General features: G+C 37.8%; 1 protein-coding gene across 17 annotated transcripts in view; it reads left to right on the forward strand.

Annotated features, from left to right (window-relative positions):
* TP63 (tumor protein p63) overlaps window positions 1-21136 on the forward strand; it is a 300778-nt gene extending 279642 nt beyond the window's left edge. For 8 of the 17 annotated variants that reach the window (XM_054681330.2, XM_009447014.5, XM_054681331.2 and 5 more), the window contains 4 exons: window positions 10268-10425; window positions 13222-13366; window positions 14668-14761; window positions 18086-21136. In XM_054681330.2, coding sequence (XP_054537305.1) covers window positions 10268-10425; window positions 13222-13366; window positions 14668-14761; window positions 18086-18382 — 694 coding nt within the window. In that variant the 3' untranslated portion in view covers window positions 18383-21136. Of the gene's footprint in view, window positions 1-3920; window positions 5361-10267; window positions 10426-13221; window positions 13367-14667; window positions 14762-18085 lie in introns of those variants that run through there. The other 9 variants (XM_063807427.1, XM_063807428.1, XM_063807426.1 and 6 more) reach the window with 2 other exon arrangements.
* Window positions 21137-24053: the final 2917 nt, after the last annotated feature.

A 24053-nucleotide genomic window follows, 5' to 3' on the forward strand; every position in this document is an offset into this window, starting at 1 on the left:
AGAATAGTTTCATGTCATTGTTTTAGAAACTTGACAAGCCAGGAGGATTGACATCATTCAGTTCAGGGACATATGCTGAATGTATTTGTTTTTATGGCATACATGAAAATACATAACCCTCTTTTTCTATACGATGAGTATCTAGTGCTTATTGTCTGACCGGCTCACATTGCTCTAAAGGGAATTTTTTGTTCATATTTCATAAAATAATCTGTGTCCCCAGAGAAGAAAACACATGTTAATATTGTGTTATTTTTTAAAGCACACAAGATTTTAGGGACATATTTACACTTTTTTGCATGTGTGGCCACAGATAGATAGTAAAGAACTAGTAGCTTCGTAGTTCCCTGGTGTGTTCATTTAAATGTATTATATGCATGCTTTTGAGTTGGTATCTCACAGCTGTGATAACTTGTGCATGGAAATCTAACAGACTGCAAAATTAAATCCTTGCAAAATATAGACATTTGGTCTAATTATGTCTTTGTAACATTATATATACATGGGTCTCCAGTGATTGATACGCATCTATATAAATCCTTCAGTTGAATTCTTCAGCTGAGTTTTTTTAGCTCTTATTTTCATGCAAATCTCCAAGAAAGAGCATGAATGACTAAACAAAGAAAAACGAAAATCTAATTTCCTGGCAATCATTTGAAAAGAATAAATCAGCTCGGAAAATACCTATAATAGCCTGTGATTTTCTTTCCAAAAATGTAGTACCAATTTTATGCTGGTAAGGAATCAATTTTGTATTTTTCTTTATAGTAGAGGGAAAATTAGTGGGAAGAGAACGTACTTTCTGTAAGGTGGCACTACAATATTTTTACTTTAATTACTTCTATTAGGTTCCCACTATGTGTTTTCTTCTGCCTGCTTTTCATTTGTGCATGGTTTTTCTTTTTAAAAAAATTTCTTCGCGTTTACCTTCATGATCATAGGCTTTATCGAAGATAGACTTTACAGAGCTGCTGTGAATCAAATTGTTATAGATACAAGTAGGCTTTATATTACGAAGAAATGTGATTTTAGTTGATTTGCTTACATTGGAATAAATATAGAGAGTTGTGTTTCTAGATGCCAGAATCTAATAGAAAGACAAATCGGACCCTATCTTTAGACTTCTTGCCATCCTATTATCAAGGGGCATCAACGCTTAAGACAGCTTTGCAGAAGCCTCTTGAGACCTATTTAGCAATGTTTTGACTTCTGTACTTCAGATCAGTACTGTTTCTTTTTTCATTTGTTAATTGTTTTCCCTTATTCTTGGCTTCCAACATAAAAGCGAGGCTGACATCGCTTTGTTACAGTCTCGCTTAGGCTAGCTCTTCCTTTCCTCTAGAAATTTATTTTTGAGCTTCTACAGGATGAATTTTATTTAAATGATAAAACAGATCTGTGACATCCTGATGAGCCCTTAGTGTTTCCTTCTCTTTTATGATTACTTGACAATTGTGGCTCATTAGTAACACAAGTCAGAGATTATTAGAACAAAGCAGGATCTCCAAGTCCATGGTTCCAGCCCCTCACACCATAGCCAGATAAACTGAGGCTCTGTGAATTTATAGCCAGTTTATAATAAAGCTAAGACTAGAATCAGATTTAGAACATAGAGCTCTTTGTAATGTTGTGTTCTGCTACATTGGCAGTTAAGTAAGTAGTTAATTATAAAACTTAAACATCTATTTCCATTTTTCTGTCTCTTTTTTGTAGGATTGTTTTAGAGATGGGGTCTAGCTATTTTGCCCAGGCTGGACTTGGACTTCTGGGCTCAAGCGATCCCCTGCCTCAGCCTCCCGAGTAGCTGTGGACCGCAGGCACACCCCACTGTGCCTGGCACGTTTTTCTGACTCTGTTGTTAGTTACTTGGTATTTATTCTTGTAGGTTCAGTTTAAAGTCCTGTATCTTTAAACTTGTTTGGCGATGGTTATCATCAAGAATATTGATATTTTTTTCTCAGATTCATGTATCTGAGAGAGAAGCAGGCAGTATTTTCAGGATTATCAATGTAGAAAAGAGAAAGGTACACGGTCTCCAAACTGATAGAAAATGTCAACACCATATTTCTAGGTTAGACAGAGAAATCCTCCACGTTTCCAGAATATCTGAAATTGCCAGCTTTATAGGTTAAAAACAGATGAATATTGATAATTTCATATGATTCACCCTTATAGTTATTATGGAACTACACAAGCTTTTACAGTTTCCTTTTTTTTTTTTTTTTTTTGATACAGAGTCTTGCTCTGTCACCCAGGCTAGAGTGCAGTGGCATGATCTCGGCTCACTGCAACATTTGCCTCCTGGGTTCAAACAATTCTCCTGCCTCGGCCTCCTGCGTAGCTGGGATTACAGGTGCCTGCCACCATGCCGAGCTAATTTTTGTATTTCATATATATATATATATATATATATATATATATATATATATATATATTTTTTTTTTTTTTTTTAGTAGAGACGGGGTTTCACCATGTTGGCCAGGCTGGTCTCAAACCCCTGACGTTGTGATCCCCCCGACCTTGGCCTCACACAGTGCTGGGATTACAGGTGTGAACCACTGCGCCTAGCCTACAGTTTACTTTTGAATTTCATAGTTACGAAGTTTTCAGGGCAGAGATTTATTATCTCTGAATTGGTAATGAAGAAAAACCATAGAGACGGGGTTTCACCATGTTGGCCAGGCTGGTCTCAAACCCCTGACCTTGTGATCCCCCCGACCTTGGCTTCCCACAGTGCTGGGATTACAGGTGTGAGCCACCGCGCCCAGCCTACAGTTTACTTTTGAATTTCATAGTTATGAAGTTTTTAGGGCAGAGATTTATTATCTCTGAATTGGTAATGAAGAAAAAACTCAATGATTAATTAAACTCAGATAGATTAAATTACTTTTGTAACTTCTCTCACCTCATTGCGGAATCAGGCTCAGTCCTAGGTCTTAGAGGTCTTTAGTTAGCTGTACATTGCTTCCCCATCCATTTTTATTCGGGCATATTCTGTTAAGATGATATCAATTCTTGCTGGTGACATGGTTTACTGAATCCTAGCATTAAGCAAATAAAAATGACTTTGTTCCTTTGAAAGGCATAGCCAAATGTGATTCAAGAAGCCAATCTGGGAAACAATTTCCAAACAGTTCATGAGATTGCCCAACTTTCAGCAAAATAAAAGGGTTTATTTCTGGCATCCTCGTGGCGTAAATAATTTCTTAATTATGCAAAAAATTGCTTTCTCGGGTTTGATATATGCATTTATAGGCCGAGTTTTTTACTCAAAGGATTAAGGTATTTATCCATCTCAATCTGGGAATATCCAAAATACTCATTAAACAGTTCTTTGTAAATGCCTGATGCCACAGGCCCCATTCTGATAATATCATATTTCTCTATACCTCACACTTAGGCTAGACAAGAACTGTAATGAGGGATAATAATTGACCAGATGACATTTTACAAAAGATTCAAGTTTATTCTTCTTTCTTCATTCCTTTTGTTTAATTGAGTCCAGTAAACCATATGCTAAGCACTGTGTTAAATACCTTCATCTACCTTGATCTACCTTATCTCAGTGGTCCTCGACTGAATTGCCTTGTGTAACTTATTAAAAATATGTTTTCCTGGACGCCAGCTTGTGTTGGAAGGGAGCCAGGAAAATGCATTTTTATAAGTTTCACAAGTGATTCTGATGTTTATTTCTGGTTAACTACTATAGCCTTATCCCATTTCTTCCTCATAAAAATCTTGAGAAGTCTCAGTAATTGTAAAAGAAGATAAATTGGAAGAACAAAAATAGCTTTTCAGGCACTCTATTCTGTCTATACTATGATCATGAAGGTATAAGGAGTGTGTTTCTGAATTCAATTGATTTGAATAGATGAAGTCCTAAGCCTTCATTTTTTCTTTTCTCTGGTTCCTCTCTGCAGTCTCCTTTCAGCCTGCTTCAGGAATGAGCTTGTGGAGCCCCGGAGAGAAACTCCAAAACAATCTGACGTCTTCTTTAGACATTCCAAGCCCCCAAACCGATCAGTGTACCCATAGAGCCCTATCTCTATATTTTAAGTGTGTGTGTTGTATTTCCATGTGTATATGTGAGTGTGTGTGTGTGTATGTGTGTGCGTGTGTATCTAGCCCTCATAAACAGGACTTGAAGACACTTTGGCTCAGAGACCCAACTGCTCAAAGGCACAAAGCCACTAGTGAGAGAATCTTTTGAAGGGACTCAAAACTTTACAAGAAAGGATGTTTTCTGCAGATTTTGTATCCTTAGACCGGCCATTGGTGGGTGAGGAACCACTGTGTTTGTCTGTGAGCTTTCTGTTGTTTCCTGGGAGGGAGGGGTCAGGTGGGGAAAGGGGCATTAAGATGTTTATTGGAACCCTTTTCTGTCTTCTTCTGTTGTTTTTCTAAAATTCACAGGGAAGCTTTTGAGCAGGTCTCAAACTTAAGATGTCTTTTTAAGAAAAGGAGAAAAAAGTTGTTATTGTCTGTGCATAAGTAAGTTGTAGGTGACTGAGAGACTCAGTCAGACCCTTTTAATGCTGGTCATGTAATAATATTGCAAGTAGTAAGAAACGAAGGTGTCAAGTGTACTGCTGGGCAGCGAGGTGATCATTACCAAAAGTAATCAACTTTGTGGGTGGAGAGTTCTTTGTGAGAACTTGCATTATTTGTGTCCTCCCCTCATGTGTAGGTAGAACATTTCTTAATGCTGTGTACCTGCCTCTGCCACTGTATGTTGGCATCTGTTATGCTAAAGTTTTTCTTGTACATGAAACCCTGGAAGACCTACTACGAACCAACTGTTGTTTGGCCCCCATAGCAGGTGAACTCATTTTGTGCTTTTAATAGAAAGACAAATCCACCCCAGTAATATTGCCCTTACGTAGTTGTTTACCATTATCCAAAGCTCAAAATAGAATTTGAAGCCCTCTCACAAAATCTGTGATTAATTTGCTTAATTAGAGCTTCTATCCCTCAAGCCTACCTACCATAAAACCAGCCATATTACTGATACTGTTCAGTGCATTTAGCCAGGAGACTTACGTTTTGACTAGGTGAGATCCAAGCAGACGTGTTAAAATCAGCACTCCTGGACTGGAAATTAAAGATTGAAAGGGTAGACTACTTTTCTTTTTTTTACTCAAAAGTTTAGAGAATCTCTGTTTCTTTCCATTTTAAAAACATATTTTAAGATAATAGCATAAAGACTTTAAAAATGTTCCTCCCCTCCATCTTCCCACACCCAGTCACCAGCACTGTATTTTCTGTCACCAAGACAATGATTTCTTGTTATTGAGGCTGTTGCTTTTGTGGATGTGTGATTTTAATTTTCAATAAACTTTTGCATCTTGGTTTATCTTGCAGTTTTTTTGTTTCTGTCTCTCTCACTTTTTTTCCCACTAAATACTAGAATATTCTCATGTAAGTGCTTGAAGTAGCATGTGTAGGTCTAAGGAACAAGAATAATAATAGAATCATCACTTTGTTCCTACGTACATTTCTTCTGTCAGTATTTGGTATTTTTATTTAAGATACTCTGTATCAAGGTCATCAATCGTAACAAGGAACTAAAATGCCTAAACTAACTTAAAAAAATACTTTAGCTCTATGAGTTTTAAAGTTTGTCCTAGGAAGCCAGGCACCTTAGAATCATTTATTGACATTCCTGACAAACCTCTAGTTGTATGTTAATTCGCCAAATTTACTAAAATGAATTTCAATCAAATCCAAATGTTTTAAATAACATGGCTTCTGTGGCATAGACATTAGCAAATATTTGGCCAGAAATCAACAGTGGAACCTATTGTCCAATTTTTTTTTTTTACTTATAATATGTTTTGAGCCCTGAATAATTGCTTTTAAAAGCTTCATAAGAAGTTCTAACCAAAAAAAAAAAAAAAAAAAAAAAATTAGTATTTTAGATAAATATTTCAGAAAAAAAAATCTTTATATTTGAGATAAAAGTATATTAGTAAAACCAGATGCTCCTGTTATATTTGCAAAGTGTTTTTCAATTGGTCTAATAACTTTGATTCACAAAGCCCTTAAAGGATTGGTGAGTATGTTTCGTTTTTTGATATTTGCTTTTCTTTCAGAAGGGTTTTTCTTTTCTTTCAGCCTTTTTAAAGTAAGTTTTTAATGTGTTTATAGTGACTTGTATATAAATGCACATATTTGAAATGATGGAAAATATTAGAAAATTACAGTTTTCCCATCTAGAGAATAAATGCTGCACTGTCTTTAGTAGCCGGATAACCCAGCTAAAGAGAAAGGTCACAGGTAGGCAGTACTGGGTAAAATTGAGAGAAGATATAATTCTTTTTCTGATGGTCCATGTTTTCCCTTTTTTTTTTTTTTTTTTTCCTGACCTTTCTCATAACAAGGATGCTCTGCTCCGCCCTCAGTATCCCTTTCTGCTCCCAAATTCTTTACTGCAGAAATGGTTTGTTGAAATAGATTTAGCCTAAGCTATCACCAAATCCTACTAGAGGGTTGCTTTTTAATGAGCAATGGAAGATTTTAGCCAAAAGAAGGAATCTAGTGGAATTCTAGACATCTAGGAGGTAGATAGTGTAACTTGTGTCTGCGCAGGAATTTTGATATTCTACCACATAGATAGTCACTAGGGTTGGAACCAGAAAACCTGATTTTAAGTCCTATATGTCCTAAAACCACTTCTCGCTTTTCAATTTTGAATTTTATTCTTCGGAAACTGTGCAGAAGCTTATATTGTTAAAGTTAAGAACTGGGACTTGGCTCCACCAGGATTTTTCTTCAAAACTGGAAATACGTGAAATATGATTTTCTACATCTCTGTTACACTGAATTCTTAGAAAAATCTAGTGAGGCTCTAGAGAAAACAACCTGAGGTATACACCTTACGATTTTTTTCTGCAGACAGCTGGATTCTTACTTTTTTGGGTTTTGGATAGGAGAGGAGAGTGTAGGCAAGAAAACCAGAATGGTACAGGTCCTGTTATTCTTCTGAACACATTTTCCTTCTCTTTAGTTTCTCCAGAAATTTTTGGAATATTTCACTTAAGAACTATTATATTAAATTTGTAATTTTTTTTAAAAAAGGTTGTTCTTCAAGGCTTTCAAATTGGCTGAGTTTATTCAGCCTTGCTTCCTTTTTCACAGTATGTAGTTTTCAGAATGCTTCTTCTAGTTCAGTCATTTTGAAATTAATAATAGACAGACTACCTTGCTCCCCTTCCGTGTGGCTTTAAAACTCACTTTCATATTAAAGGGAAGGCATTCCGAATTTCTGACCTTTCCTGACTGTTAACCCCATTCAACTGTTCACCCTCATTTCTGGATATGTTCAATTAAGAATCCAACTCACCTCTGGCCACTTCCTCCTATTAATTCTTACATTGTTATCTTCTATGCCATGGGCCATGTATCAGAGTGTTAAATATTTGAGGCTGGAGGGAAACAGTGAAAGAAGCTAAGAAGCTGATGTTTCCTGAGCACCTACAAATCACTGGACCCTGTCCAGTGCTGTTACATGATCTCATTCTTCATAGAAATCTTCTAGAGTAGGTACAATATCTAGGCTACAGGTTAAGAAAATGAGACTCAAGAAACTTGTACAACATCCTGCGTCACTAAGTTTGTGTTAGATGTTTTGATTGACTTAGAATCCATGTTCCTTCTTTCTTCATCTGTGGTTTCTGACCTACCCTCCTCAAATTAGTGGCTTATGATGAAAAATGATAAATGAACTAATAAAATAGTCAAAAATAATAACCATAAGCTAAAGAAAGCAGGAGGTTGTAACAGGAATTGTAAGAAGGAATTTACTCTGAGCGTCCAGAAAAAAAAAATGCAAAACTTTTAAATGTATTTTTATTTTTCTAATTGTGGCTATTAATGATTCAAGCACTGCTTTCTATTAGCTCTTGCTGTACATTTGACTGGTTTGAGGAGGGACAGATAGAGAGGTCTCCTCAGGTTACGGAGGACCAACTGCATCAGGAATATGGGCTACCTGGAATCTTAGGTACTTTTCAGTGAGCAAAGAGAATTGAAGAAACATCAGCTGGCAGAGAATCTCCTTACTGCCTTGCCCCAAGCTTTCCTATACTCTGATGTGGACTAATGGATGAGCCTAAGTGCAGCCATATGTGCTGACTCTGAAAAGGTTTCCCCACAGGGACGGAGTGGATTCAGAAGTGCTTGGTAGTAGCTGGAGTTACCTCCTTTACCCCTCTTCCATCTTGGTCTCCTACATTTCTCTTACTACTTCATCTATTTCTTGTCCCCATAACCTAGAAAAAACAATAGGTGCCAGGAGACCTAGTTCTGCCCTCAGTGCATCCATTTAGCAACATGTGATCTTGGGCATATGTTTTTTCTTAGAACCTTATATTTACCCGTATGTATATTTGGAATAGTAATTTCTGTCCATCTCTGCCCTGCTATACCATGACCTGCTCCACAAGGATGGTGTGACAATCATTCAGAAAATGTACAAAGAAGAGTTTGGTAACCTGAAATGTTTTATAGTTGGGAGGATTTATTGTATCAACACCAGTATATATATACAATGTGGATCTATAATTGTGAGTATTTGATAAGGGTAAAGAGAAAAGTCAATGCCCTCCTACCTTAAAGGCAGTGATTGTAAAATCCACCTGAATTGTTAATTTACATTAATTGACATGATAATTTATACACATTAAAATACAGCATATTGTTTGCATTCATCTAGCTGTGGCTCTCCATTGACATGGAATGGAGCCTCCCTTATTTTCATGTAATTATGGAGAGAATGCAGAGTGGCAGCTTCGAAGACCATCCCTACGATTGCAGCACCTAAGCGCTAGGGCCATTTTTAAAATGATTTTTTCAAATATTATGCCATATAGGCTTGGAACCTGGGTCCATTTACAGAGCCTCCAAAATTTGAATTATACATATATATGCAGATAAAACTCAAAGAAAAAATTTGTCTCCCCTCTAATGTAAATATGCCTGTGACACAGAAAAGGTAAACAGGAACAACGTAATTCACTTTGTTTGAAAATTGTTAAAGGGGAGTTTTCCCATACCAGACTAGACACTTGCTTAAAGTCCAGTCTTCATTCTGTGGTCACAGTAATTCAATGTAGATGCTGCATAGTCTGTACATTTCTTCCTCATCTTCTCTTTTTCAGTTCTCATCATAGCCGTATAAGGTAGGATGGATTATTATATCCATTGCCTCCACTACTCTATGAGTGTCTCAAAGATGGGGACCATGCCTTAAGTTTTATTAACTTGAACATCTGACTCATGCAGCAAGTGTAAATGTATGTAGTTTATATAGTTTTCTTGTGAGAAAACAAAGGCCAGGATGTTAAGTAGCTCGCATGGGCATCTATAGCATCCTAACAGATGACGGAGGAAGGCTTCATCTCTGACTTTGTGACTCTCATTGTAGTACACATCACTAGTTTTTATATTAAGATAAAACATCAGGAACGACAGTTGAGTTGGGAATATTATCTGTTAGATATAATATGACAAATGAGTTCTGGTAACTTTCCAAATTGAAGATCATGCTGAATGGAAAACTTTTGGGTTTTTATGTTGCTTTGTTTTTTTCATTTCTCCCAGGAGACTTTTGGAAAGTCAATAGAATAGTTGTTTGGGCTTCAGCGTTCTCCTGTGTAGAAATGCTTTTGACATTCCAGTAGGTTCTCTCATACATCATGAACATCTCTATTGAAAATGCATGTTTCCAAGTAGGGGCCTCTGCATGACAGCAAGATGAGCTGCCAAATGCCCAGTTTGATTGGCTTTGTAGTCATTTTCTGCATATCCCAAATGGAATATACAGAAAGCTACAAATGGAACGCCTTAGCTGCAGTTTGAGGGTGGGATATCCATGTTTTTCGTCAGCCTTTAAGTCTTTGCTCAATTCTTTTCCCTAACTGCTTTTCAAACTCATTTGAGTTGAAGGGAAAAGAGGAGAAGCGAATGGAGAAAACAACTGAAGGGAAAAGAGGAGGCAAGAATTTTCTCTTTCTCAAAGGAAATACTAAACCTTGCACTCTGCACATTCAGGAAAAATATGATTTGATGATAGCCTCGCAATCAGTTTCTCCCTATTCAGGAAATATTCTCAGATGGAAATAAAATTAACTTCTTACCATTAATCCTAGAAGAATGTTTTCAAATGTTTGGTTTGAGGCCATGTTTTAAACAGAGACCTGTTGAAAATCAATAGTCCCCACTCTTCAGTGTCCCGTGCTCACCATCATTTCCATGTTTGTCTTCCTAGGACCTCAATACAGTCTCCATCTTCATATGGTAACAGCTCCCCACCTCTGAACAAAATGAACAGCATGAACAAGCTGCCTTCTGTGAGCCAGCTTATCAACCCTCAGCAGCGCAACGCCCTCACTCCTACAACCATTCCTGATGGCATGGGAGCCAACAGTAAGAGCATCTCCTTTTAGCTGTGGCTGAAGGATGAACAGGCTAGCTTAGGACAAGACTCTGTGATAGGGAAGCCATGTTCTTAAGCTAAATGAGAGGCACAGTGGGACAGATCAGATCAAAGTGGAGTGGCCTGGGTTTCTGACTGAACCTTTCACTTTTGAGGTTTATCGTTCATTGCAAAATATACTACTGGTAGAGATAGGGACGGATGTTTCTTTAGTGTAGGGATAAGGATTTCTGTGAAAAGAACAGTCTACTTGCTGCTATCCTGGATGGAGACTCACCACCTGCAGCCTTTGAAATAGTCAAAAGGAAACAAATGCAACATGCATAAAGTAGCATGTTGCAGTGAACTTAAAATCTAGAGAAATAGGCCGGGCATGGTGGCTCACGACTGCAATCCTAGCACTTTGGGAGGCCGAGGCGGGAGGATCACTTGAGGTCAGGAGTTCGAGACCAACCTGGCCAACATGGTGAAACCCCGTCTCTATTAAAAATACAAAAGTTAGCTGAGCCTGGTGGTGCATGCCTGTAATCCCAGCTACTCAGGAGGCTGAGGCATGAAAATCACTTGAACCCGGGAGGCAGAGGTTGCAGTGAGCTGAGATCACACTGCTGCACTCCAGCCTGGGTGACAGAGTGAGACTCAGTCTCAAAAAAAAAAAAAAAAAAAAAAAAATCTAGAAAAGTAGATTATCATCTGGACTCTATGAAAAATATACCTCTAATTACGAAGAAGTTACTTCTCGAATACTTAATTTTCTATCCATAAGATTGTCACTATATATACTTAACATTTTATGTCTGTTACTCTATAATCCTGGCCTTTTAAACTCACCTATTCTATCCCAGACACAGTCAGTAAGGAACTGATCTACAAAGGAACCTGCCTTTTATTTCTTCTCACACACATTCCTCATATCAGCTAAGTACAAATGAAAAAGGCACTGTAAGAATTGGGCCTCCAAGTGGATGATGACTGGCATATAGCTTTACTATAAATATAATTATCTTCTCCACTAAGACTAAATCTAGCAAAGTGGATACACAAACTTGAAGGAAAAAAAAGTCGTGGTAAAAATGCAAAAGATTGTATAACACCCTCGGGGATACAGAAGACTGAACGTTGCATGGGTATCATATAATCCTTACTACCTAAAAAACAGTACCCTCAAGCTTGTCTTTTGAAATCCTAATTATTTTGATCAAACCTCTAAACATGCATTTCAGTGTTGTCTCTTCTGAAAGAAATCAGGGGAGGCTAGGATTATGACTTTCTGTGGTCTAATGGCACACATTCATTGTTTTGGTTTTTTTTTTTTTTTTTTAGACAGAGTTTCGCTCTTGTTGCCCAGGCTGGAGTGCAATGGCACAATCTCGGCTCACTGTAATCTCTGCCTCCCAGGTTCAAGTGATTCTCCTGCCTCAGCCTCCCGAATAGTTGGGATTACAGGCGTGCACCACCACGCCCGGCTAATTTTTTGTATTTTTAGTAGAGGCGGGGTTTCACCATGTTGGCCAGACTGGTCGCGAACTCCTGACCTCAGGTGATCCACCCACCTCAGCCTCCCAAAGTGCTGGGATTACAGGCGTGAGCCACCGCGCCTGGCCACACATTCATATTTTAATGAGATAGAGGTGCGTGTGTTTGCAATGGTTGCCTGTTATGGCAAACGTAGACTTTAGAGTGAGATCACTCTCTCACTAATGATAAACGCATCATAAGGCTTAAAACCTGACCCCTTGACAGGCCTACTTTGACATAAAAAGAGTAGAAACCATTTATTTTCAACTTTATTTTATTTCTTGTGACATCTTAGAGTCCTCAAGTTCCTTCTTGGTATGACAAAATTGTGATAATAGTGATGATGGTTCACATTTGTATAACTAACAGTTTGCCTACTTTTTTTCTTATTTGTACTTTACAATTATTTCAGAAGGGAAACAGATTGAGATGTGATAGGGTATGCTCTTTAGTTAGCTAGTTAGTGGCAAAGACCTTTTCTAGGCATACTGCTACTCACTAAAGTAGAAACAAATTACATTAATCTTTTAGTAAATTATTTTGTTCTTTTTGACATGAAGGCTAAATTCATTTTATAAATATTGATATTAAACTTTTTTTCTCTATCAGTGAATGTTTACACTTAATTGTTTAGTAAAATATCAGTAAGTATTGGTGGTGTTCCTGTATACAACCCTGAAAATGGACCATAAGTAATAGAATATTTAATTGTATCATCATTTATTAGGCACATGAGTCCTTCTAAATATTGAAGTCAGTCTCCCTATTCCCAAATAAATGTTCCAAGGGTCACTCTTTCATTCACAGATTTGTGCATTTATCCACTTACCCTAAGTTTACTGAGCACCTACTCTGTGCCAGGCACTGTGCTAGGGACTGTAGGCATCTAGACACCTATAAGATCTAATCTCTGTGCTTGCACAGGTTAGTGAGGGAGACAGAAATATCACCCTCGAAGGCAAATACAAGGAAGAATATGTTAACATTAAGAGCAATTAGCAATTAGAGAATTAGAAGCAGAGAAAGGGGAGGAAAGAGATTGTTCTCGGACAAGGTACAAAAGTCAAGAGGTGCCTAATTAGTTTGGAGTCTGACCGTTCTGTTTGACTAGATGTAGGCTGTTTGAAGGGGTGTAGTGAGAGCGAAGATTAAAAAGGAAGGCTGGTAGTTTAGGCCCTTGATAAAATTTAACCAGACAAGATGGACCACTGGGATGCTGGTACATGATGATGGCAGTAACCCTTTTTGTTCCTCCTGCTTCTGTTCAGTTCCCATGATGGGCACCCACATGCCAATGGCTGGAGACATGAATGGACTCAGCCCCACCCAGGCACTCCCTCCCCCACTCTCCATGCCATCCACCTCCCACTGCACACCCCCACCTCCGTATCCCACAGATTGCAGCATTGTCAGGTGAGTCCACAGCATGTGCCCCTGGGGGCCTGCCCTAAGCATCCCGGGATGGTGGAGGGAGGATACTGTTATAGTCCATAAAACAGTTGGAAGGGAAGACAGCAGTCCTGTGGTTGGAGTTCAGTCACTATTATCTCTGATCTGTGGAGTGGTCAACAATGTTTTATCAAGGAAAACTACTATAACCAGCATGGAAACAAGGGAAAATGTCTGTTGATAGGCATATTGTTTTCATGTCTGTTTCCCTCGCCTTCACTTACTCCCTTCCTCCTCTCTCACATTTTTACATTGTCAATTGCGGCCCTCAAGTTGGTGCTCAGGGCTGGGTTTCCAAAAGGGCAATAAACTTGCTATCTCGCTCCTTTTCCTCTCTCTCTCATCCTCATAGCTCTCAGCCACCATGGGACCATTATTTTGGAGTTGGATGTCCATAAAAAGTTTTAATGTTATCCAAAATGACAGGGACTTTCAAAAACTGATGGCCTTTACTACTCTGCCTATGGGAAATGGGCACACTCCAGAAAAGGGGAGTTGAGATAGGCAGAAGAAAGAAATGCACGAAGCCTGAAAGATTTGCTTCCCACAGAGGCAAGAGTAGGTTCCCAGATTTCTTGCCTAGTGTATATCTTCTTCTGCTTCATGTGCAGAATGATTGTTTCATTTGGCTACTGGAACGATTTGTGTTGATTTTCCTGCTACGTCAATCACAGGGATGGCAAAGTGCATGGCCTTTTCCACCCAGGGTCTGTTCCGTGATGATGGTGGCATCATCATCAGTCTCAGACCAGCACCAAAAGGAAGGGGATCTGTATCCTGAGAAGGACATAAATCAAAAGGCATGAATGACTTCATGGAGTAGAGGCCTACAATTTTTTTCTTAACCACATGAGCCATTCTCACAAAGCCCAGATACAAAACAAATAAAGTAGAGATGTTCTTTTTGAAGTGTAGAGCCAAGCAGCAAGAAAGCTAGGAACCTGAACACTGGACTTCCCTTTCACCCTTTGCAATGGTTTCTAGGACACTTACACAGAACCCTAGAATTCCACAGATCACCATATGATAATCGCTGATCTGCAGGAATCCTTATAGTTGATTTTAATTTCTGTAGACCTAAACTTCATGTCACCAGTAATCTCCAGACCTCAGATTTAAGGCCCACATATATATTACCCAATCCTCATCTCTGATGTGGGGCATCCAAGGGCAAAATATATTGGGTTTTCCCTTATCTCGCCAATGCAGTTGGGGTGAACTTTCTTTTTCTGTTTCCTCCTTCCTCTTCCCTCCTCCCTCTGCAGTTTCTTAGCGAGGTTGGGCTGTTCATCATGTCTGGACTATTTCACGACCCAGGGGCTGACCACCATCTATCAGATTGAGCATTACTCCATGGATGTAAGTAACTGTTAGACTTTTCTCAAATTTTATTTCTTCATTTCTTTCCTCTGATGACAACCGCCTTGTAGTTCAATCCCTGATAGTTTAAAAATTTGTTTTTGTCATGCCCCCAATTATCCATTTTGATAGAACCCATAACTATGTTAGAAAGATTCCCAGGCCTCAACCTATACATATTAGAAGCTTAGCAATCAATCTTCCTTAGCTTGTCTGATCAGTCAACAATTGTCTATTGCACTTACACTATTCTCAAGGTGGGAAAGAGGAGCTATTCCCGCAATCAAAAAATTCATAATTTCTAAAGAATTAATACAACTTTTTGAGTGTTCTCATTAATCTGTATCAGTTCCCAGAAAGGATAGCAGGACACCGGTGGTGCTAGTCTCTTAAAAACATGGAGAGATGACACAATAGTCATTTGCCATGACTATTTAAAACAAAACTAGGAATAGAACACAAACATGTAAGCTTACAGTCTTTAACTTTATTAACTGGCCTTTTCTGCTTTTCTTTAAATTAGTACCTTAAGGGAGATTCAGCCGTTCCTCTTGATTAAAACTATATGTTCCTTTATTAATTTTCAGTTTTATCCTAATAGAGCCCAGCCATTTCTAATCATTGGGCATTATCAATGGCCATGGGGTCAAATCCCAATCACCCTTTTTAGTAGCAGTGAGAACTTGGGGTTATCACTTTGCCTCTCTGGGCCTCAGTTAATAAAATATTGGGTTCAAATTACTCCTTTCTGGCTTTCACATCCTTTGATTTGTCTTTGAAACAAGCTGGGCGAGAGGGGACTTTTTCTTGCTTCCTACTCCACTTTTTGAACTCCTGCTCACACGGGAGCTAGTGTTGCTCTGGTTGATGGCAATCTGATTTGTCTCTTAGGCCGCGCTCTTCATGCTGCTCTCTTTGGGGTTCACTAGCCTCTCTTCTAGCTTCCAGAGGGTACTTTGGATTGCGGGAAGAAGACAGTCTCTGCCTCTGCTGCTACTTCTATTGTTGGGGACTCTTTTTTCCCCCTCCTTGAGCACCGATGCTAGAGATGCCCCTGCAGCATAAGAATGCCCCCACCATGAGGTGACGTGTACATAGTGTCCTGCCCCTATGCCCACCCCTCTTCACCCCATAAATCACTCCTGGCTGCTGCTCCCTGATAGAATAAGTTATAAGTGAAAACTGCAGGGAAAGCTTTAAGAGTAAGTTCCAGTATTATTCTGATAACTTTACAGTCACTTCCGTCCACTGAAGAGAACAGAGTTGCCCTATATTTGAGAGAGCCTCCTGTAGTAGATTCCTACATTTTGGAACAGAGAATCTTCCTCTTCCCTATATTTTTAAAGTTATACTTTCCACTTGCTCACTTATTTCCACTGGGGAATGTGTCAGGATGTTCCCTTGATCATTAGGATCTGCAGATACCCTTTATAAGTTCATTTCTGCTGATGTTGACTAAGTCCTATGCCAATCTGTGGGCCACAGCTTTCTCACCTGTCAGTCATTAGTTAAAATCCATCCAGGGCATCATGACAATTAACAGAGTCTAATTTACAAAGAGCTTTGCATTTACTGAGAGCCTCAAAAGTATAAAGAATCCAAGAAACATAAAAAGCTATGCTTATTTAGGCCGGGCGTGGTGGCTCACACCTGTAATCCCAGCACTTTGGGAGGCCGAGGCAGGCGGATCACGAGGTCAGGAGACCGAGACCATCCTGGCTAACACGGTGAAACCCTGTCTCTACTAAAAATACAAAAAATTAGCCAGGTGTGGTGGTGCACCTCTGTAGTCCCAGCTACTCAGGAGGCCGAGGCAGGAAAATGGCGTGAACTTGGGAGGCGGAGTTTGCAGTGAGCCGAGATCACGCCACTGCACTCCAGCCTGGGTGGAAGTGCAAGACTCCGTCTCACATAATAATAAAAAAAGCTATGCTTATTTATTTGTGGATTACCTTCTTTATAAGGTATTCTTCTGCTACAGTAAGAGATTAGGAATACCTCTAATGGCCTGAAAATTCACACCATAGGAAAATATGACACCAAACTACAAACTTCCAAATTGAGAAATGTTGGGAAGCTGTGCAACTTTCTCCTCCTCACCTCAGCTTCTTCCTGCGTATTTCTAGAAAGAGACACCCTTTTCTCAGCTTTTATCTTAGAGCCAGTCTAAGTTATTGGGCATCATCACTTCCTGGAAAAGGAATGTGACCTAAATTTGGGGAACTTCATTAATATCCCCATAACATGCAAAAAATGAGGTAACAATACAACATAATAATAATACAAATGGTTAATATTTATAGAGTGTGTTGTGATTTATAAAATACTTTCATAGCTGTATTTACCTATGAGTCTATAGCATCTTTTGCCCTATAAAGCAATTGTATCTCATTTTACCAAAGAAGAAACTGAGGCTGGTAGAGAATAAGTGACTTGCTGAAGTTCTATAGCCAGTCAGTGACCATCAAAACCTCTGCCACAGTTTTCTCACTCCAAGCACAATGTGCTGTTTACCTACCATTCTGCCCTGTGAAAATATGAGTTATCACTGAAACAATCTAAAGAAGAGCTAACGCAGATAAATGTAAGCGATATCACCACAGTCAGTTAAGGTTGACCCTATTTGCAATGCCTTCTGCACCCATTCACAGAACACAGACACAGTTGATCTGCATTTTGATACCTTGCTTTATTCAAACACCAAGAGACCTTTTAGATAAAAGTGCCGTTTCAGGTTCTGAGGATGCCCTAAGTCCCGAATTTTTTCACTTAGTTATGTGACTCTAAACTTGTCAACCTCTCTGGCCTTCAGTTGTTCTATCTATAAAACAGGTCTAATAATGTTTACCACTAATCTGAGGATTAAATGATATCATGAATATAAAATAATTCAGTGCCTGGCACATAGAAAGTACTCAATCTTTTCTTCTCATCTCCTCAACCAAGTGGTTGTGACATTCCATTAATACCTTTCTTCTAGTGACTAGCCAGGTAAATTCAAGCATAAGTAGGTACCTCATGTTTCTATTTGGGATTTTTGCCCTCTCATCTAGCTATTATCCCAATTTTACCAATGAAGAAACTGAGGCCAGTAGAGACTAAGTGAAGTGTTCTACACAGGCAGGAATGACACCTCAAGGCTGTGCCTTTGTGCTTAGTTACATAGAGTTGAAGACTCAGAGAACTAATTTTATTTTCTACTTTGTGGATCAATAGATTCAGATCAGTTAAACCAGAGCATCAGGGAATGATAGGATGCTGTGGACTAAATGTCAGTTTTTCTCCTTGTTTTTGTTCTCCATGACACCTTCCCCTGTTGCACAGGATCTGGCAAGTCTGAAAATCCCTGAGCAATTTCGACATGCGATCTGGAAGGGCATCCTGGACCACCGGCAGCTCCACGAATTCTCCTCCCCTTCTCATCTCCTGCGGACCCCAAGCAGTGCCTCTACAGTCAGTGTGGGCTCCAGTGAGACCCGGGGTGAGCGTGTTATTGATGCTGTGCGATTCACCCTCCGCCAGACCATCTCTTTCCCACCCCGAGATGAGTGGAATGACTTCAACTTTGACATGGATGCTCGCCGCAATAAGCAACAGCGCATCAAAGAGGAGGGGGAGTGAGCCTCACCATGTGAGCTCTTCCTATCCCTCTCCTAACTGCCAGCCCCCTAAAAGCACTCCTGCTTAATCTTCAAAGCCTTCTCCCTAGCTCCTCCCCTTCCTCTTGTCTGATTTCTTAGGGGAAGGAGAAGTAAGAGGCTACCTCTTACCTAACATCTGACCTGGCATCTAATTCTGATTCTGGCTTTAAGCCTTCAAAACTATAGCTTGCAGAACTGTAGCTGCCATGGCTAGGTAGAAGTGAGCAAAAAAGAGTTGGGTGTCTCCTTAAGCTGCAGAGATTTCTCATTGACTTTTATAAAGCATGTTCACCCTTATAGTCTAAGACTATATATATAAATGTATAAATATACAGTATAGATTTTTGGGTGGGGGGCATTGAGTATTGTTTAAAATGTAATTTAAATGAAAGAAAATTGAGTTGCACTTATTGACCATTTTTTAATTTACTTGTTTTGGATGGCTTGTCTATACTCCTTCCCTTAAGGGGTATCATGTATGGTGATAGGTATCTAGAGCTTAATGCTACATGTGAGTGACAATGATGTACAGATTCTTTCAGTTCTTTGGATTCTAAATACATGCCACATCAAACCTTTGAGTAGATCCATTTCCATTGCTTATTATGTAGGTAAGACTGTAGATATGTATTCTTTTCTCAGTGTTGGTATATTTTATATTACTGACATTTCTTCTAGTGATGATGGTTCACGTTGGGGTGATTTAATCCAGTTATAAGAAAAAGTTCATGTCCGAACGTCCTCTTTAGTTTTTGGTTGGGAATGAGGAAAATTCTTAAAAGGCCCATAGCAGCCAGTTCAAAAACACCCGACGTCATGTATTTGAGCATATCAGTAACCCCCTTAAATTTCATACCAGATACCTTATCTTACAATATTGATTGGGAAAACATTTGCTGCCATTACAGAGGTATTAAAACTAAATTTCACTACTGGATTGACTAACTCAAATACACATTTGCTACTGTTGTAAGAATTCTGATTGATTTGATTGGGATGAACGCCATCTATCTAGTTCTAACAGTGAAGTTTTACTGTCTATTAATATTCAGGGTAAATAGGAATCATTCAGAAATGTTGAGTCTGTACTAAACAGTAAGATATCTCAATGAACCATAAATTCAACTTTGTAAAAATCTTTTGAAGCATAGATAGTATTGTTTGGTAAATGTTTCTTTTAAAGACCCTCCTATTCTATAAAATTCTGCATGTAGAGGCTTGTTTACCTTTCTCTCTCTAAGGTTTACAATAGGAGTGGTGATTTGAAAAATATAAAATTATGAGATTGGTTTTCCTGTGGCATAAATTGCATCACTGTATCATTTTCTTTTTTAACCGCTAAGAGTTTCAGTTTGTTGGAAAGTAACTGTGAGAACCCAGTTTCCCGTCCATCTCCCTTAGGGACTACCCATAGACATGAAAGGTCCCCACAGAGCAAGAGATAAGTCTTTCATGGCTGCTGTTGCTTAAACCACTTAGACGAAGAGTTCCCTTGAATCTTTGGGAAAACATGTTAATGACAATATTCCAGATAGATCTTTCAGAAATATAACACATTTTTTTGCATGCATGCAAATGAGCTCTGAAATCTTCCCATGCATTCTGGTCAAGGGCTGTCATTGCACATAAGCTTCCATTTTAATTTTAAAGTGCAAAAGGGCCAGCGTGGCTCTAAAAGGTAATGTGTGGGTTGCCTCTGAAAAGTGTGTATATATTTTGTGTGAAATTGCATACTTTGTATTTTGATTATTTTTTTTTCTTCTTGGGATAGTGGGATTTCCAGAAGCACACTTGAAACCTTTTTTTATCATTTTTATATTTTCATGAAAATACCATTTAGTAAGAATACCACATCAAATAAGAAATAATGCTACAATTTTAAGAAGGGAGGGAAGGGAAAGTTTTTTTTATTATTTTTTTAAAATTTTGTATGTTAAAGAGAATGAGTCCTTGATTTCAAAGTTTTGTTGTACTTAAATGGTAATAAGCACTGTAAACTTCTGCAACAAGCATGCAGCTTTGCAAACCCATTAAGGGGAAGAATGAAAGCTGTTCCTTGGTCCTAGTAAGAAGACAAACTGCTTCCCTTACTTTGCTGAGGGTTTGAATAAACCTAGGACTTCCGAGCTATTTCAGTACTATTCAGGTAACACTAGGGCCTTGGAAATTCCTGTACTGTGTCTCATGGATTTGGCACTAGCCAAAGCGAGGCACCCTTACTGGCTTACCTCCTCATGGCAGCCTACTCTCCCTGAGTGTATGAGTAGCCAGGGTAAGGGGTAAAAGGATAATAAGCACAGAAACCACTAGAAAGTGGGCTTAATGGAGTTCTTGTGGCCTCAGCTCAATGCAGTTAGCTGAAGAGTTGAAAAGTTTTTGTTTGGAGACGTTTATAAACAGAAATGGAAAGCAGAGTTTTCATTAAATCCTTTTACCTTTTTTTTTCTTGGTAGTCCCCTAAAATACAGTATGTGGGATATTGAATGTTAAAGGGATATTTTTTTCTATTATTTTTATAATTGTACAAAATTAAGCAAATGTTAAAAGTTTTATATGCTTTATTAATGTTTTCAAAAGGTATTATACATGTGATACATTTTTTAAGCTTCAGTTGCTTGTCTTCTGGTACTTTCTGTTATGGGCTTTTGGGGAGCCAGAAGCCAATCTACAGTCTCTTTTTGTTTGCCAGGACATGCAATAAAATTAAAAAAATAAATAAAAACTAATTAAGAAATTGTGTGTGTGTCTATCTGTGTCTGTTTGCCTATTTGTCCATTCTTCCATCCTTTGGCCTTGTTTATATTATCGAGGAAGAAGAGATACCGAGAGAAACATTGGAGAGGTTCAGATGTTGACGTTTCTCATCTGAGAACAAATAATCATTCTTTTCTCATTTTAGCCAACCTACAAAATAGGAAAGACCAGAATGGCATTTTCATTTGGTGAATGAGACATTCAAAGTTTTAATACCTTATTTGATTCAGGTCAGAAAGAGTTTGCTTTAGAACAGGGACTAGACTTCAAATATTCGTAATGTCTAACTTAGTGACCTTCCAATGATACTCAGCAGTGACCTCATCAGTACTGTGGGAGTGGAAAGCAAATAAGCTGGTGGTATGTGGGAGCACACTGCAGATGATGGGCCCTGACTGGGCCATGTTCCCTTTTAAATTCATTGTTAAATATCACCCTTCAATTATGTACATTGATTCAGCCAATACTATCTCTATCAAAATGGGTGAATTATTTTTATTAAATAAGAATGTATATTACTTTATGGGATAACATTGGATGGCATGAATACAATATAATGCCTTAGACTTATAAAATAAACTTTTCAGAATAACAAAAATATATAGTAGAGATATCAATTTGTTTTTCTATTTATAGATATAATCACATTATAAAGATATGTTCATATAGGCAAGCAGGTGCAGCCAAAATATTCAATTCTTAGTCCTTGCAGTCTAGGTGATAGAGTGCCAGAAATGAAACAGTTAATTCAATTATGCTAGCATGAGGAATATAAAAGAGCTATAAAAATGATTAATAATCTGTCATTTTGGCTCTTTCAATTTTAATTTTTATTTTTTCAGTAGTTCTATTTGTATGGATTGGTAGTTCATGACTTTTATTTACTCTTAGCTGTCTTCTGGAGTAAAAGAAAAACCTACTTTTAAAAAAATGCATTTGCTTAGAATTATTGGGTCTGTTAAACCCTTTTACAAATACAAAATGCACTATGGAAACTCGGCGATTTTCTTTTTCATGTCTTGAGACTTTATTTTAGCCGTTCTAGAAATTGCTTTATTTTTATCCATCAATTCTAATGAGTAAAAAAAGAATAAAAACCAAGAAGAATGGTGGGATTGCCCAAAACCGTGCTGTCCAATATGGTAGTCACTAGCTACATGTAATTATTGAGCACACGGATGGAGCTAGTCAAAACTGAGATGTGCTGTATATGCAAAATACACATTAGACTTCAGGGACTCAAAAATATAGAATAACTCCTTGATAATTGTTTAAATTAGATGTTGAAAATAAATATTTTGGGTTAAATATACTGGAATTAATTTTACCCATTCCTTTATATGCTTACTACAAAATTTAAAATTATGTAAATGGATTTCATTGTAGTTCTATTGGGCAATTAGCTAGAAAGATGATGTAATAAGAAGCCTGTTAGGATGATGACATGAATTTACTATTTACTATTGTGTAATTATCCAGGTTTTTTGGTTTTTTACTGGGTTGCTCATTAGTATTGCATCAGTTTTCAACAAAGTATAGAATAGGAGACAATATCTTTGTAGTTAGGATTTTTCATTTTCTCCCTATAATGGTAAAGATATTAAAACTGAAAGAGAAAAGCATTTCAAAATTGTTACATCAGAATATGAATACAAAACACAATGGCACTCTAGACTCTGGTGATGGTGAAATGGCTTGTGTAAGTTAAATTTTAAACTGAGTTTTCATGTAATGATATCCTAGATGAATTTTCTCAAGCACAAGGCTCAATGGCCAAGGAATAAAGTTTTAAAGATAAAAGGGGTGTATGCTTACTTTAATCTAGATAGTTCTTCAATAGGAAGAATTTTACCATTTAAGGTTACAACAATAATCTGACCATCCGATTTTCTAAAAGGACATGCGATAGTATTATTTTAGTTCTAATGATTCTTGTGCACCAAAATTTACCAATATACTTCACAAGTGGACAAATAAAGGCTGGTGTGCATCAAAGGTAATCGGAAGAAAATGAGGTAGAAACTTAACTCATTGGATTAATCATTCTAATCGGTGTTTAAAAAGTATTTTGCAGTTTTGGAGTGAAGAACATAGTCATCCTCTCTTCAACAAAGGCATGAGCCATCAAGGATTCAAAAAAAATAGTTCAAGTGTTTTATGTTGATGATGTAAATACAAGAAAAGCAATCAGAAGTAATGATGTTAGAACTTATCAGAGGTGCATTTGAAATCAATACTTACAAGGTAGCTATGTCCCAAATTTCATGATAGTTCATGAGCAGTTAATTGCATTCAGAAGATATTTTCTATTTCATGTACATGTGCCACTGAAATCATTAACAAAATTTTAGATTTACTATGTTTATATTAAAATTTCTTATAAAATTATTCTTCATATATTCTGTTATTTATAAAATTACTAAAATAAAAATATAAAGCATTAATTAGACCCAGAAGATGTGGATAATGACTACTGCACTGAGAATTATTAGAATAATTTATCTAATATTGTTATAGAATGCCAAAAACCTAATGTTCATTAAATACTCTTGAATTATCTAAAATCTGCATAGAATCTCTGAGATTCCAAGAACATATTTGTGCTTTTGGGTGCAGTTTCTGAATTATCTAAGAAGGTAACCCAAGGACTTTCCTTAGTACACTGATTTATTTTGTATTCCTAGTAGCAAAATAAAAGTATGGAATAAAGGCCTGCACATAGGTGGGTAGACATTGGAACCTTCCTAGATCCAGGAAAGATAACTTTAGTCTTGAGTCAGGGCATCCACAGACTGGCAGAAGGCAGTGGTTATTACCCGTTTTGCCATTCTTTCTCTTTCATATACTACAGTTGTCTTACTAGGTAAACTGGAACATAGGACACTTTCAGCCTTGAG

This window comes from Pan troglodytes, chromosome 2, assembly GCF_028858775.2.
Source record: "Pan troglodytes isolate AG18354 chromosome 2, NHGRI_mPanTro3-v2.0_pri, whole genome shotgun sequence".
Classification (NCBI taxonomy): Eukaryota; Metazoa; Chordata; class Mammalia; order Primates; family Hominidae; genus Pan; species Pan troglodytes.